The 15,632-nt window shown below is 38.1% G+C and overlaps 1 protein-coding gene across 5 annotated transcripts in view; it reads right to left on the bottom strand.

Moving 5' to 3' along the window:
• The window catches only part of LOC111323715 (uncharacterized), a 29,872-nt gene extending 16,548 nt beyond the window's left edge, over window positions 1–13,324 (bottom strand). Inside the window, exons 1-7 of one of the 5 annotated variants that reach the window (XM_088754174.1) lie at window positions 13,198–13,324; window positions 5,604–5,778; window positions 4,422–5,102; window positions 3,684–3,971; window positions 2,980–3,279; window positions 1,409–1,702; window positions 682–966 (exon numbers count right to left, since the gene is read on the bottom strand). In XM_088754174.1, coding sequence (XP_088610300.1) covers window positions 682–966; window positions 1,409–1,702; window positions 2,980–3,279; window positions 3,684–3,971; window positions 4,422–5,102; window positions 5,604–5,610 — 1,855 coding nt within the window. In that variant the 5' untranslated portion in view covers window positions 5,611–5,778; window positions 13,198–13,324. Of the gene's footprint in view, window positions 1–681; window positions 967–1,408; window positions 1,703–2,979; window positions 3,280–3,683; window positions 3,972–4,421; window positions 5,103–5,603; window positions 5,779–7,178; window positions 7,439–13,197 lie in introns of those variants that run through there. The other 4 variants (XM_088754177.1, XM_088754176.1, XM_088754173.1 and 1 more) reach the window with 4 other exon arrangements.
• Window positions 13,325–15,632: the final 2,308 nt, after the last annotated feature.

Here is a 15,632-nt window from a genome sequence, read left to right as displayed (position 1 = left end):
GGCTTAATAAAAAGCGCGAAAAAGCGCGACAAAACCGTTAGCAGCATTTTCTGTCAACGATTTCTGTAGAATTTTATGCGTGTTTCTATTGCTGTGTTAACCACAGTGTAATCAGTTTATTTCTAAAGCGAAATCCAATGAATGTAACTAATTTTTACCGAAAATTACTACTGTGACAGAGCTTTACAAAAAGCTTGTACGCGTTGAGGGCTAAATGAACATAATACAGCCTCGGAAAAACATAATTTGCTAAAGATAACATCCAATTTGGTATGAAACATTACTGCTCTTTAAGCAGAAAGTCCCAGCTATCATTGTCTGTTTCATTTGGTGTTGACTTAAATAAAACAGGCAAACCTTAATTTGGCAAAGAAATGGCATATCTTCTTCCATGTCATTGGTTTGTTGAGGAACTTTAAGTTCCTGAAGAGTAACGTTCATATTACAAACCAAACCTGATTGGTTGACATAGTAACTTATTTCCCAAAAACCTCATTGAAAATGTATTTGAGATCTGATTGGTTTATTCAAGAACTAAGATACCCAAAATATCAAGTACATTTTAAAAGGTTAAGTACATTTTAAAATGGAGATGTGTTTATTGATTAGTTACATTCAGCAGCAATGTATGGTACAGATAAATATGCACTTGACCAAGAAATTGTAAATTCAGGCACATACCAGACTTTGTTGAAAATCTTTTGACATCTGGCTCACTTTTCCCCTGTTTGTTGACTGCAAAGAGTTTCACTTCATAATTTGAGTCATACTCAAGGTCAGTGATGCTGAACTGATTCGTAACAACGTTGAGACCAAATTTTCTGATTTCTGTTGTGAGGTTTTTCCACTCCAGCTCGTAAGTAGGGCTCAGGTCACTGCTGTTGTTCACTGGTGCTAACCAGGTCAGAGTGAACTCCACATCAACTTCATCTTCTTTATTTGTAATGGTTGGTTTGTTCGGTGCACCTATTAAAATTGATGATTTCTGGTAAACTTTTTTTCCAGTTCATTTAACTTCCAAACGGGATATCCGAACTACTTAATTTCCACATCAAAGACACAAGTATAATGTACATGTACATGCAAATTTATTCAGTTTTGTAAGTGATGCAAAAGCAGCTGTCTTTATGATGTAAACATACAAACAAACCGACTAAAAACAACAACAACAGTAAAAAAACATGCTCACATCGTCTGGTTGTTAAGTTGTAGTTCTGATAATTAGTCAGGTTTCATGTTGGTCTATTTTGAAACTGAATTATTCCATAAAATTCAGGTCATTTTCACATTTGTTTCTACGGTACATGTAGCCTGTGGCTATCTTTTTAGCCAAGGAACCTTAATAATATAAAGTGAAGAAATATATCATTCTCATCTGATGCATAACATGTTAACTGAAGTTGCATACCAGTCTTTGTTTTGAACATTCTGACATCTGGCTCACTCTCTCCCTGTTTGTTGACTGCAAAGAGTTTCACTTCATATTCTGATTCATATTTTAGACCAGTAATCTTGAAGTATGTTTCAACAATGCTTCCATGCTCTCGCTTTTCTAAGAATCCTGTTGGAAATTTCTCTCTCCATTCTAGACGGTAAGTAGGGCTTAAATCACTGCTGTCAGCCTCTGGTTGTGCCCAGGTCAGAATGAACTCCTTGTCAAATTCGCCTTCTTTATTTGTGAAGACTGGTTTTTCAGGTAAACCTACAGTACCAAAATGATAATTCCTACATCTTAAACACATGTCCAGTACCACTTAATTTAAAAGTAATCAGTTTCAAGAAAACGTTTTTATTACTGAGAAGGGCAAACCTGAAATTAGCTTGAGTAGTATAAGCAAGAGGTGAAAGTGTAGTGTGATTGTCCGGGTGAGTGTAGTCCTGACAAGGACTGTTGTCGGTGGTGGTGACTGACGTTTCGACAACCTGTGCGGATGTCATCATTAGAGTCAAGTGAATAGTTGTTGTCAGTAGAATGTTCTTAGTCCAGTTCAAATAAAATGATTGGTCAGTTTGCCCTGATGTTTAGTTTATTACCTTCGCCAACCGGCAGGGACACTGCAACAGCTTGCGCCAATTACTGCGGGCCCAGTAAAGCCACCCATCCCAACCCAGGGGAGGACATCCATCACACAGTAATCTTGTGCATGGGAAATTAATGTCTCCTAACTCCAACCCTGCAGGAGACAGGACCTCCATTTATTCGTCCCCATCCGAGAAGACTAGAATATCTAACCATTTCTTGATGTTATACATAGGTAGCAAATTCTTCTCAATTATTTTAAGACCTTGAGTGTTGGTCCGGCCAGGGCTCAAACCCTCGACCTCTCGCACAACAGTCCAGCGCACTATCCACTGAGCTAACTGGGTGGTGGTTAATGTTACTGGCTGTAAGACTCAAGTGGTGTAGGTTGGTCATGATTGGTCTGTTTCAATCTGTTGGAAAAGTTAGGTATTTCTGTTTGGTTTGTTTGTAATGTTAATGTTGTGGATGAGTCGTTTGTATGGAGCTGCTAGTAGTTGACACCTGTTGAGGGGAGTCTGTTCTAAGTTAGTAAACCAGCTTTCCAGGGTTAGTCGTTGAAAGTAGTTAGTGCTGTAGGTTAGGCATTGCACAGAGTCTCAGTCATTATTGTGGTTTGTAAGTCAATGATGTTTAGCAATGTGATTGTTGACATCACCCATCCTTGTCACCTGTCTGTGTTCAGTCAATCCTGTTGCAAGATTTCTGCCAGTCTCTCCAATGCAGGAGGCTTGGCAGTAAGAGCAATTGATCTTATAAATTGCTCCCTGTATGTTTCTCAGTTCGTCCTTGTCTTTAATGTTGGTTTAAGTAACTGACATAGTGTGGTGATGGGTTTGCGGGCAATGTGGATATTGAAAGGTTGTGAAAGTACTTTATCCACGTCGTCCACAAAACCCATCATCACAACTCAAAACATCTATGATCTGATGTAAAGCACATTAAATGAAGGTAAATACCAGTATTTGTCTTAAATGTTCTGACATCTGGCTCACTGTCTCCTTGTTGGTTGACTGCAAACAGTTTCACTTCATACTCTGAGTTATACTCAAGATCAGCAATCTTGAAGTGAGTTTCATCAGTTTTTGCATTTTGTGGCATTTCTGAGAATTCTGCTAGAAGTTTTTTTTTTGTCCATTCCAGACGGTAAGTCGCCGGCTGAAAATCACTACTGTTTGCCTCTGGTGGTGACCAGTTCAGAGTGAACTCCTTGTCAACTTCACTTTCATTATTTGTGATGGTTGGTTTGCCAGGTAAACCTATAAAAATATTTTGAATATATCAACAAAGTTGAAATGGTAAATTGGCCACCGTTATGGTTATAAAAGCTGATGTTTCGAGCGTTAGCCCTTCGTCGGAGCGAATTAGGCTAACGCTCGAAAGGGCTAACGCTTGAAACGTCAGCTTTTATAATCATAACGGTGGCCAATTTACCATTTCAACTTTGTTGATATATTCAAATTATTTCGTTACCCCCACCGACGCAGCCCCAAACAGTTTCTTTAGAAACTATCAGCCTCTATAAATATTATCAATATTAAAATTATATTTCTTCTAACAAATTTCTAAATGTATATGCACTCACATGTACATGCACTATACCTCAAACACTACCTTTTGTAATGTATTTCAGATGCATAACATGTTAATAAAAGGTACCTACCAGTCTTTGTTTTAAATGTTCTGATATCTGACTCAATGCCTCCCCATGTCCTGACAGTAAAGAGTTTTACTTCATACACTGAGTTATACTCTAAGCCAGTAATCTTAAAGTGAGTATCATCATAGATTCTTTGTTTACATGGTTCTGCTGTGGATCCCTTACTGTTTTTTTTCCACCATTCTATACGATATTCGAGGCTGAGACTTTCAGGTTGGTTGTGTGCTTCTGACCAAGTCACAGTGAACTCTCTGTCAACTTCACCATCTGCATTTGTGATAACTGGCTTACCTGAGAAAGTTGATTAATTTTAATCTTCTATTCAGGAATATTCTTTTTAGAAGTATTGAATTTGTTAGAAATATATTTTTGTACTACATGTTGACTATAACAGCAGATTGAACTTTATCATTTTGTTTTAAAAAACTGGGTTCTTGTTAAGGGCTGGTAACCAGCTATTTTTATTGGCTGTTCAAGAAAATTTAACTGCTATTTCACCAAAACCGGTGACTAAATTTTTACCCAAGTTATGCAATGTTGTTTTTCAATTTTTTTAAAAATATTACTTGTCTCCTTCAACAAATGTTGTGAAGGTATCTATCACATTACTAGTTCAGTTAAAATACATCATACAGTGTAATATGTTAAAAAAATCCTGCTTGTTTTCACCAAATTAATCCCTCACAGCAAATTGTGTTCGATTAAATTAGGAGCTGAAGAATAAGAAAGACACTTAATCACCTAAAAGTTCCTCAACATTTAAGTTCTTCCACCAGACTGGAACAGGTTGGTGTTCTTCATTATCCTCAAAGTTAAGAATTCCAACTGCTTGTAGTCGTTTGTCAACTTCTTCCAGTAAAACAGTTGAGCAATTTTCTTTAGCACTGGGTGGATTGTCATCTTTCCAGTCAACTTTCCCAGCTACATATTCATACCTTTTTTCTCCAATAAAAAAGAATTGGGTATCATTTTGCTTACAACCTATCCTGGGTTCAAGATCTTTGAGGACACTGGAACTTCCATGTTTGAAAAGGCGACCCTTAAGCTCAGGAGAGTGTGAATCAATGAAAATCACAACCAATCCAGAAGAAACATGATAGATATTGTTCTTCACCTGAATACTTGATAGTGGATATTTTTTTGATTTTGATTTTGATTTTGGTTTTATGAACTCCACCTGATATTTTTTAACACCACATTTCTCCTTTGGAATAAGTTTGCTGCTTGTTAGGATAAAGTAATTGCTCCAACCATCGGTTCTGACATCAGGATCATAAAACAAACATCCTCCGCCTACAACTGAAGTACATGTACCACCAGCTTCATCCTCTCGTGTTATCTTGCAAAGGGCTTTCCGTCTCTCTCTTTCACTTCTGGCAAGAGAGTCTGATGTTGATGCAGATAGCTTATTACGAACGTGTTCTGAAAAAATACAGTACACATTAACATACATGTACCGTGACCAAATACACAGTTAAAATGCACCATGGAAACAGGTTGCATCCACATACCAAACAGGCAGGACGAGAGACATTTAATTTAACGTTACAGACGTCAGACTCCTGTAACTTTAAACCTCAATGCTATTTATATATTAATAATGAGGATAACAATATGCAACAATGATAATGATGATGTTGATAAAGAGTAATTTAAAAAACAGTACAATAGGTATTATTTTACTATAAATTGTCACGAGTATTGTAACTAAAATAAATTATAGCAGTCAGATTGTTTTGAAGAAGCTCCTAGGAATAGCTACTAACACTGACCTAGAAAACTACCAATTGAAGTGAGCTAGTTCATTTGTTAATTATTTCATCGCTTTGTTTGATTTGTTTTGATTTGTATTTTTTTCAATACAGCTAAAATGTATTTATTCAGTTCTGCATTATAAATCAAGCTCATAATTTAGAAACTTACTCCACATTCAACTAGCAGTTATCACCCTTCAATCCTGTCTTGGACTGCACATCATTGACACTAATATTACATGTAATTCAGCCTATGATGGATGGTTACATGGTATAGTGAAGATTTTGTTCTTTTCTCAATCAGATGATGGATATCTGTCAACTCTATACTGTAGACACAAAGTCTGAATAAAAAGGGAAGAACATTGATAGAAAAATTAATGTTTGTAATGAAACCCAAAGTTACAAAAACCAGTAAAAGAACTATGACAGAGAACTTAAAGGGTTTGTATATTAAATTCCTAAGTGATTACCGATACCTCCAGTTTCTTTTAAAAATAGAAACAACTTATAATTATAAGTTTACTGGTACTTAATATGATTGTTATAACTGGTAACTATAGGAGTCAAGTTTCAATCATCTACATGATCAGTCTTCAAGCTAGTTGTAATCTATAGTTTTTGACAGCTTGTGTGACAAACGGAGGTTGTTCTATAGTAACCACAATAAAGAACATTGGAAACATATGTTATCACGGTAGATGCTTTGATTTCCTTCTTTAAAGAGAATAGGCCATTTTACAGTTGTGTACTTAGTTGCCAAGCCTTTGATTCAGAGTGAGGCTGAAGGTGACCTTGTTGTGATAGAGACCTGTATCTACTTAGCATGATAACAACGTGATTTACACTTGAAAGGCAGCATGGTTTGTATCATAACAAGGTCAACCCTAGCCTCACTCCCATTCAAAGGCTTGACAACCAAGCACACAACTGTAAAATGGACTATTGAAGTTCTGATCAGGGCTTAAAAATCAAGAAAGAAGAACAGATCACCTATTAAAAATATCCTCTATTCGCTCTGACGAAGGGCTAAGGCTCGAAACGTCAGCTTTTATAACTGTAACGGTGGCCAATTTACCATTTCAACTTTGTTTATATATTCAAATTATTTCGTTACCCCCACCAACGCAGCGCCAAACAGTTTCTTTAGAAACTATCAGCCCTTATTTAAAATATACACACCTAAAATGTAAAACATTCTTCCAAGTGAGACGACATCATTCTCAAAAAAGCAAAGTTTAGTATTTCAATTACAGAAGGACAGTAGTCATAATTCTTTGATTGTTAAGCGCATTATTTTTTAATGAGAAAATCTGTTCTCTCATGGAAAATTAATACCCAACTTGGGGTGTGTCTTATAGCTGAGTGTTTTGGTGTAACTGATTTTAAAAGCCCAAGTTTCCCCACTTATAATTATTTGGCTATTATAAGAAGTCAAGACGATGACTGTTGTTTATTGATGTGGTGGCCCCAAAAAGAGCCGTTTTAGAGTGTGTCATATAACTGTGTACATCTTAAACTGGAATCTCCTTTCAACCACAAATGTCTGCCATCTGGACACCACTTTTTGGCAACAGAGCGGATCATTCATTTTGGTTGGGGGTAACACTCTTAATGATAGGATGGCTCTTCTGCACTCTGATTGGCGGGACGGTACAAAATGTGGACCCCCTTTTCTGGACCCCCTTCTGGACCACCTCCTGGCCCCCCAATTAGATTAAGAAAGGATGAAAGCAATAAATACCTGGTGCGACTAAGGAGGTCGTCATCAAAGTGGCATTTCATGCTACATACATTTGCCTGAATGTGCAAAAAAGGGCATCTAGAAATGTTAATTTTCCCGTTTGCTATGGTGGGTGCCATTTTGTATGTAAGTTAGAGTGGAGACCTTGGCACAAGGCTACAAACTTCCGGTGTTTACTCCGTTCGGCCGCTCCGATCAGATTTTTTCCGCCATTTCAATTGCCTCATCTCATGTCCTTGGCTACCACCGCTGACCAAAAAAATTGTGGTCATCCATATACGAAGGTGGGGGTGATTTTTTCGCATTTTGCGTACAATCTCGACATTCCTGAAGCCATCAATAAACAATCATGACATAGATAGATAGATAGATAGATAGATAGATAGATAGATAGATAGATAGATCACTTGATTTATACACGGTAGATTCCGCTCAGTCGTATGCAAGCAATATACCTATAAATGTAAAACTTAAAACTATATAATCATTATAAAATATATACAAAGATTAAAAGCCTAATCTAAACGAACTGAACTAACTTCTTATTAGAATGAAAATAAATGAAAATAAAAGTACTCCTTTTCAGGGACACCGTGTCATTCGTTCACTCAAAACTGAGGTTACCTAGCTTCGTCTTAAACTCACCTAATGTTTTAGATACTCTAAAATCAGTCGGAAGGCTATTCCACAACGCGGCACCGCTATAAGAGAAACTTTTACGAACATAATCGGTACGAGGTTGCGGAAGAGCCAGCCTCGTTTCACTATTTCGCAATCTTTAACTAGTAGTATCATTACGAAAGATGAATTTATTTGATAAATAATCAGGTGTCTGTCCATTTAGAATTTTGAACTTCATAACGGCTTTGGCAAATGAAAAGCCTCTGATTCCTTAGGTTTTTCCAATGAAGTTTACGGAACAGGTCTAGAGCACTGGTCTAGAAAAATATACGAGCCGCACGGTTCTGCAGCTTCTGAAGTTTTTCGGCCAGACTTGTACTACAGCAATCCCATACTAAGCTGCAGTAGTCAAACTGGGGCTTTACTGAACCATTCGGGAGATGTTCAAAAGAGTGTAGAATGGTACAAAATCTCTAATGCGCTTAATTAAGCCCAAAGCTGAAGAAATTTTCTTACAAAGAGTTACAATATGGGTCTTCCAGCTTAGGTTTTCATCGATAGTACACCGGAAGACTTTGTTGACGACACCTGCTCAATGGGAAAATTATTGATGGTAAGAGACGGATTGTCTGACAAGTAAACTCGCCTTTGCCTTGAAGTTATTATTAAGAATTCGGTCTTAGTCAGGTTCAATGTGAGTTTATTAGAAGACAACCAGGTATTAACAGATTTCAAATCTTTGTTAAGATAATCATCAATTTCGTTTAAATCTTTGCCAGCGTAAGTAATGCTGGATCGTCAGCATACATTCGAGGATGAGAAAAATGAAGGCACTGAGGTAAATCGTTAATATCGAGTTGGAATAAAAGCGGGCCCAGAATAGTGCCTTGAGGCACACCGCAATTAAGGAACTTTGGCGTCGATTTAGAACGATCGATTTGGCAGATCTGTGTTTGGTTAACTAAATAGGAGGGAAACAAACGCAAAGCTAGTCCACGAATTCCGTACGAACGAAGCTTATATAAAAGAATCTCATGATCGATTGCATCAAATGCCTTCTTTAAATCTAAGAAGACAACAGCATTGATCAATCCACGGTCTATATTAAGAGCCCAGCTATCCGTTGCCTCGAAAAGAGCCGTAACCGTCGACAGGGCCGTAGCCAGACTTCAGAACAAGACGAGGCACGTTTCGGGTCTGGCATGCCTCCCCCGGCCCCAGAAAATGTTGAAATCTAGAGGCTCAGAAATGCTCTTTTAAGCATTTTCCGTGGCACTTTTCTTTAGAAAAGTCAATCTTGGGCAAGTGTGGAAGTTCACTTTTTTATTGCCAAGCGATACTGGTGGAAAAAAAAAAAAAAAAAAAAAGGCCAAAATCAAGACGAGGCGTCTTGCCTCATGCTAGCTACGGCCCTGGTCGAGTGTAATGATCGGAAACCGGACTGATGTTTGGAAAGAAGATTATACTTCGCAAGATGGACATATAGTTTATCATAGATTATGCGCTCAAAAACTTTTGCTACCAGAGGAATTACTGAATTGGGGCGATAACTGGATGGATCATTGCGCTTGCCCGAAATTTTTGTAGAGAGGGGAGAATCTAGCATTTTTCCAATCATTCGGAAATACACCTGTTTTAAATGATTGATTAAATATCAATGATAGCGACTCACAGATTAAATCGGGGCATTCCTTCAGGAGTTTGGCGGGGATATTATCGGGGACAGTTGCTTTAGATCTGGAAAGTTTCGATAAAAGCGAATAAACATGTGCAAGGGTGGTTTCACAAAAGGAAGACAGTTTTTCAGTTTCGATTAGAAATTCGGAATAGCTAACGGCCGCCTCTGCAACAGCCTTACTAAGATTTGTACCAATTTCCGAGAAAAATGTATGGAAGATCTCGGCAGCTTCCAACGAGCTCTCCGATATTTGGCCACAATATTCAACTTCATTTATAACTGTTCTGTTTGATTTACGACAAGTTAGTTTATTAATAGTTTGCCACGTTTTCCGAGTGTCACCAGAGAACTTATGAAAAGCACTGATATAGTAATTTTGTTTTGCGGTCTTAATTTCCTTGTTAATTTGGTTCTTTAATGTCCGAGAATAATTCCAATTGATCAGACTGTTACTTTTGACAGCTTTCTTTTTTAAATCATCTCGATAATTCATTCTTTTTTTTAGCCCGGTGGTAATCCAAGAGGATTTGGAAGGGCGCAAACGTTTAGATTTTAACAGAGCGTGAGCATCACACACCCTTAGAAATAACGCTTTCAATTTCAGCCACATTTCATTAGGATCAAAAAGTCCCTTGAGAATATCCCAGGGTTGACTTAAAATGTCAGCTCTAAAATTCACATTCTCAAAGTGTTTAAACTGTCTATAATTTACCAGTTTAATTCCCTTAGAAGCTGGAGGAATTGAAACTTTCCGAAAGGCATAAACCAAACTGTCATCACTGATACCAACATGAGATACACCAGAAAAGGAGAAAAGATCCAGCTGATTGGTGAAAATGAAGTCTGCAAAGGAACTAGAAGAAGGTGTAACTCGAGTTGGTTTAGTGATCAGTTTCTTTAGGCCATATACATCCGAAAAGTTCAGAAGAGCATTAAAATTAGCATTATTCTCAGATAGAAGGTCGCAATTTATATCCCCCATGAGATAATGCTCGATATATCCAGTATCTAATTTCCTTAAAAGTATATCAAGATGAGAGAAAAGATCTACCGAAGAGTTAGGGGGTCTATACCAAGTTGTGATTACAAATGGCTTAGTACTAAGTTTGCGAACTTCGATAGATAGCATTTCGAGACGGTTCATTGCCAGGTCCTCCCGCAAAAATTTATTAATATTAGGTCACTGCTTGTAATTCGGTGCATGACCCAGGTAACTTTAGCCTATTCCCAGCGCTCACTTTGGGAAAGAGCCGTAACACAGAGTTCGATGGTAGAAGCGAAGCGAATGAAGCATGGAAATTTTGGTCCCTCCTTTCTCGCTGCGCTGCTCCTATCTCACTTTTTACTGCCGCGCTTCATTTTGGTGAATGAACGCCTGGGACAGGTTTGAGCTAACAGACAGCAATTTACAGTCGCTCCTCCCAACATGCATGTTGAACACTCAACAATAACTAGCCTAACTAGCCGACCTGTTGGAACCACAGCGGTAAAAAGAGGGGCATGCGCACGGGCATTAATTTCAGCCAGCCGCGCGCCAATTTTCCCGCGCAAAATTTCAAAGGAAATATAAGACACAGCCGCTGTCAGTCCTGTCACTGCTGTCACCAAATATTTGCATTAAAAAAAAAAATAATTTGATTCGTTCATAGAAATCTGTAAAAGGAAAAAAAAGCAGGGAAAAGGAAAATTCCAGACTAAGAGAATATCAATTCTCTTGTCGAGACATACACAACGCGTCTTCGATTACGGGTTTCTGCTGATTTTCCACTTTGTTTTGAGATTTACTACACAGAAGAGTAACGGTTTTCAAACACTGCACTTAGGCGCCTGTGTGGCTGTTTGCAAGAAAACTTGCTTTTTCGGAAACTTACTTTGCAAAGAGTCTAAGAAACTGACGAATTTAACTATTTCCCATGTCCAACATAGTGCATTTTTATCCTCTTTTCTTGTGTACCTGAAGCAAACATTTAGACAGCAAGTTCTAACTACTTGCTCATAGAAAAAGCCATGAATTTTTCAGTTTTCTTTTGATAATGCGGGCTTTGTAATCGTAATTTTCCTTAGTCCCGCCAGCGTTTGTTCCTTCATTAACGAAACAATGACATTGATTTTTACGCCAAGTTTTTTGTTTCAAGTGTGTGTCAAGGATAACCTGTGATAGCACATTGCCAATTTAAAACCGTGACGATTCCTGACGAGCTCGAGGCTGTCACGCCTGTTATTGCCGAAGATTTTATCTACTCGAAGGCGAAAGCCCAGAAAAAAAAAGATCTATGCAAATTGTATAGTCGCGTCGGTGATACGACTACTCAAATCAAATTTAGAATTTCAGACTGTTTTCTTCTACACATACGGTATGCGATTGGTCAATTGATTTGGTTAGGCATGAGGCTTATTTGAGAATTAAGCTGAAATCGGGCCGAATCAGTAGAGTTTACCGTTTTAGCACCACGGTTACTCTATTTCACCTGGAAAAAATTTATAACCTTCCTGTTGGATCGTGATAAAAATGTCATGTGGATGAATTAAGATAAGAAATGTAAAATATTTAATGAAGACTGGATAGATGTCAAATCCAATAACATGTGAGAGGATGATGCAAGGAGAAAATGAACAAGAAAAACATTGAACACAGGAAAAAAAAAAACCGAGGCTTCAATTAGAAAGTGACCAATACAGAACTTCTTTTTGACAGCTCAAGTACTAGACTTTTGTTGGAGAAAGCGTGAGTACAATTTAAAAAGTTTTGCTAGTCTTTCCTCTTATTTACTTTCGTTAGTCCTATCTAGCCTAGAGAAGTTCAAAGCCGAGTTGTCATCGTACGGACAATTTCACCCTCCACTCTTCAAAATACCTCGTATAACTATTGTCGATAGGCCTAAAGTTTAGTTCAAGGGAGGGCTGGATAAGGCTTAAGTTTTGCTGTCTTCTTTTCATGCAGTTACCTTTCTGCAGCAAGATTGTTATTAATCGCGATATAGGCGACTTCAAGTGAATTAGACGCCGCTGTAGGCCGTAGGACCAAAACCTAAAATGTAACCATCATCAATACGCCTTTTTCCCTAAAAGAATCTGTTTGTATAGTTGTTTTCAGTTTCCGCCGCGTGTTCAAGCTCAATTTAATTAGTGGTAGAGCTCTTGGTTGTAGAACGGGTAACATTCAGGAGCTACAAAGGGGTACAAGGGTATACAATGAGTCATTTGGCCAAAATTACACCAACACAAAAATAACAATGAAACGCAATGGAAATAGTAATAATAACAGTGATAACAAGATCAAGACCGAAAAACCGCTATGAATAATTATCCAAACCGAGGAAAAATGACGGAACAACACCAGGGAAAGACAAAAACCGAAAAGCGTCTTTTTTGTGTTCATAGAAACCGAAAAGAAACCGACAGAAAGGAAAATACAGGAAGTCGTAGGTGGTGGGGACCAAAGCCGTTCAAAAACAAAAACGTGAACACAAAAAGCATTAGGCGAATGAATTGTGTGTCCAATCACCCCAACCTCCTCTTCCCCCTCATTGAAATGTCAAGGGAAAGAAGACAGGGGATCGAGATTAACGGTTATTACCTGATAAGTTATGCACGCGCAACTCTAGAGATTACTTCAGGAACACGTCTGCCACCAAAACTAGCGTCTTCAATCTACAGACACTACTCAGAAGGTAACTGATATTGAAAACCAATGAATAACAAAGATAAATCTTCAATTACCTGACGATGTATTGTTTTCCTCTCAGAATCAAATGCAGTTTATATTGCGGCAATGAGAGATTTCCGATGCGCCCTGCCTTTCTTCCAACACTGATGAATCTGTGAAATCAACATCAGCTATGCAAGTTCCCGCTGACCAAGGAAAACAAAAGAAAAATTTCATTTTTTCTCTCATTGGTTCACTTACATCGGGAAACAAAAAAAAGAAAAAAATCCAAACCCAGAATAGGTAGTGAGCACAATTTGACAGGGCTAAGGTCAGAGAATGAGGTGCAAGCTTTAATTTCCTTGTAAAGGTGACCCCGATCAGCGAGAAGATAGTAACCGTTTTGAGCATAGCTAAAACAATGGAGAGCGTTAAAGGCGCGCTTTGATTGGTTACTCAAACTCCGAATGTCCTTTGTTATTAATATTCCTCTCAGAGCAACCTGCGCGGGATTTGTGTCTGAAAAGGTTTTAATAGTTGCAATATTAGATGAGTTAAATCATTTTTTTTAATGCTTTATTATCTCACTGTCTAGTATATACATTTGGCAGTAACACCTAACTGGTGGGAGTCGCGGGTTTTAATATCGCACCGAAGCCTGAATTTTTTTAGGCTTCTTTTCTGCAGTAAGGGTTTCTTAAAAGTTTTGACAATAAAAATTCAACGGGTAAAATGTTACGACGTTTCGACCAAACTTCGGTCATTTTCAAGTGAATGGCAAGAATGTCACCAGGAAATATATCTAGGGGTGTGAGAAGTCTACTAATTTTTGTAGGAAAAAACGGACAATAAGAACATACAAAGAGATAAAAAAATAAGTAGCTTTTGCACGAATTTAGTCCAATTGTACATTTAGAACAGGTCTCAGTTCTTGAACAAAAACATTTCAGAGAGTTGTACACTTCATTAAAACGCTGAAATTCTTCCTAAGAATGCTTGTCGTGAAAATGCCTGCCAATCGACGAAGAAGCGGTTTTGCGTTCTTGAACGCCATAGTGCAGATGGCGGCGTGTGCAATTGCTGAAATTACACCTCGCATTCAAGGATCTTTGCTTGACTTGCCCACTGGCCCTGCAGTTGACAATAGGATTTCAACAATGAGACGTTTAACACGATTGCATGAATACAACTGCAATCAACAAGATCGAGTCGGAATCACACCTTTTCCCTTCAATCTTTAGTGCTACATGGCGCATTCCTTTCTCTTTTTCACGTTTGGGTGCTTCGTGACATCATAAAGAAAGACTAATAATTGTCCAATTTTGCAACGTACACTCTTGACTATATCCCTTAGACGGGTTCGACTCCAGCGAAAAATATGTGGAAGTATCACCACAAATTCCCCCCTAAAACATCGATACCCAAACTGTTTGCGTATTGACGGAAACAATCGTTAGCCGTGCATTTATTTCCTCGATTGCTGGCAAATTCAAACTTTTTAATTAAAACTGAAAAGAAGAAACCTGCAAATATTCTTTTTCTGTGCACGAGACTTTTTAAACGAGTCACCAAACGACAGATTTGACTGAAGGACAACGAAGATGATCATTCACCAAGCAAATTTTATTATGATCTGGAAACCCCTGATACAGGCATTAGCGAAGGCCAGGAAGCTACTGACAATCAAAAGTTTTAACTCAAATAAAAAGATGGTCAGTGATGTGAACACTCTTCGCTGCATGGTAGCAAATGGGATGAAGAGCCAAAGAATTAAAAGCCTACTTGCGTCCATACTTGTACATCCTCTGTAAAAGTTTATTAAACTTTTTAATTATAAACGCACGCAGGAAAAAAAAATGGCGAGGAGTACGATCCAGTAAAAGTCTCCAGTATTCAGCGCAGCACTCTGTAAACTGCCACTTATAAGCGCTGGGTTTATCTAACTTCGCAAGCGGTTTTTAGTAGGCTTATAAATAGATGGGCTTGTTTCCGAGGGGGGACTCAAAGCCGGAATAGAAAAAGCGCTTCGAAACGAGGTGTAGCAGAGCTGATCAAAATACTTTTTTTGCAGTTACTGATTTTTAATCAAGGTTCAAAACGTCATAATAACTCATTTGGAACAGAATCAAAACTAACAAACAAACAAAACAGAAATATATCAAAACGTGAGTTCAGACATTTCCCTTGAAGTTCGTCCTTGATTAAATTAAAAAGAGGTAGTAAACTCATTGTTCCGCGACAATTTTGCAAATTTTCTTTATAAAGAAGTATTGAGTTCCCATCTCTCAAAAAAGGAAACGCTAAAGCGGGTTGTTACTTAAGATCAGCGATCTTGAAGTGAGTTTTATCAGTGTTTCCATGCTGTAGCATTTCTCTGGATCCTGCGGGAGGTTGTGTTTTTTCGTCCATTCTAGTCGCAGGCTGGAAATCACTACTGTTTACCTCTGGTGGTGACCAGTTCAGAGCTAACTCTTTGTCAACTTCACCTTGCAATTGTTTATTTGTGGTG

This window comes from Stylophora pistillata, chromosome 3 (assembly GCF_964205215.1).
Source record: "Stylophora pistillata chromosome 3, jaStyPist1.2, whole genome shotgun sequence".
Taxonomy (NCBI): Eukaryota; Metazoa; Cnidaria; class Anthozoa; order Scleractinia; family Pocilloporidae; genus Stylophora; species Stylophora pistillata.
The sequence above is the reverse complement of the archived record's forward strand: the minus strand, read 5'-3'. Positions and strand labels throughout refer to the sequence as shown.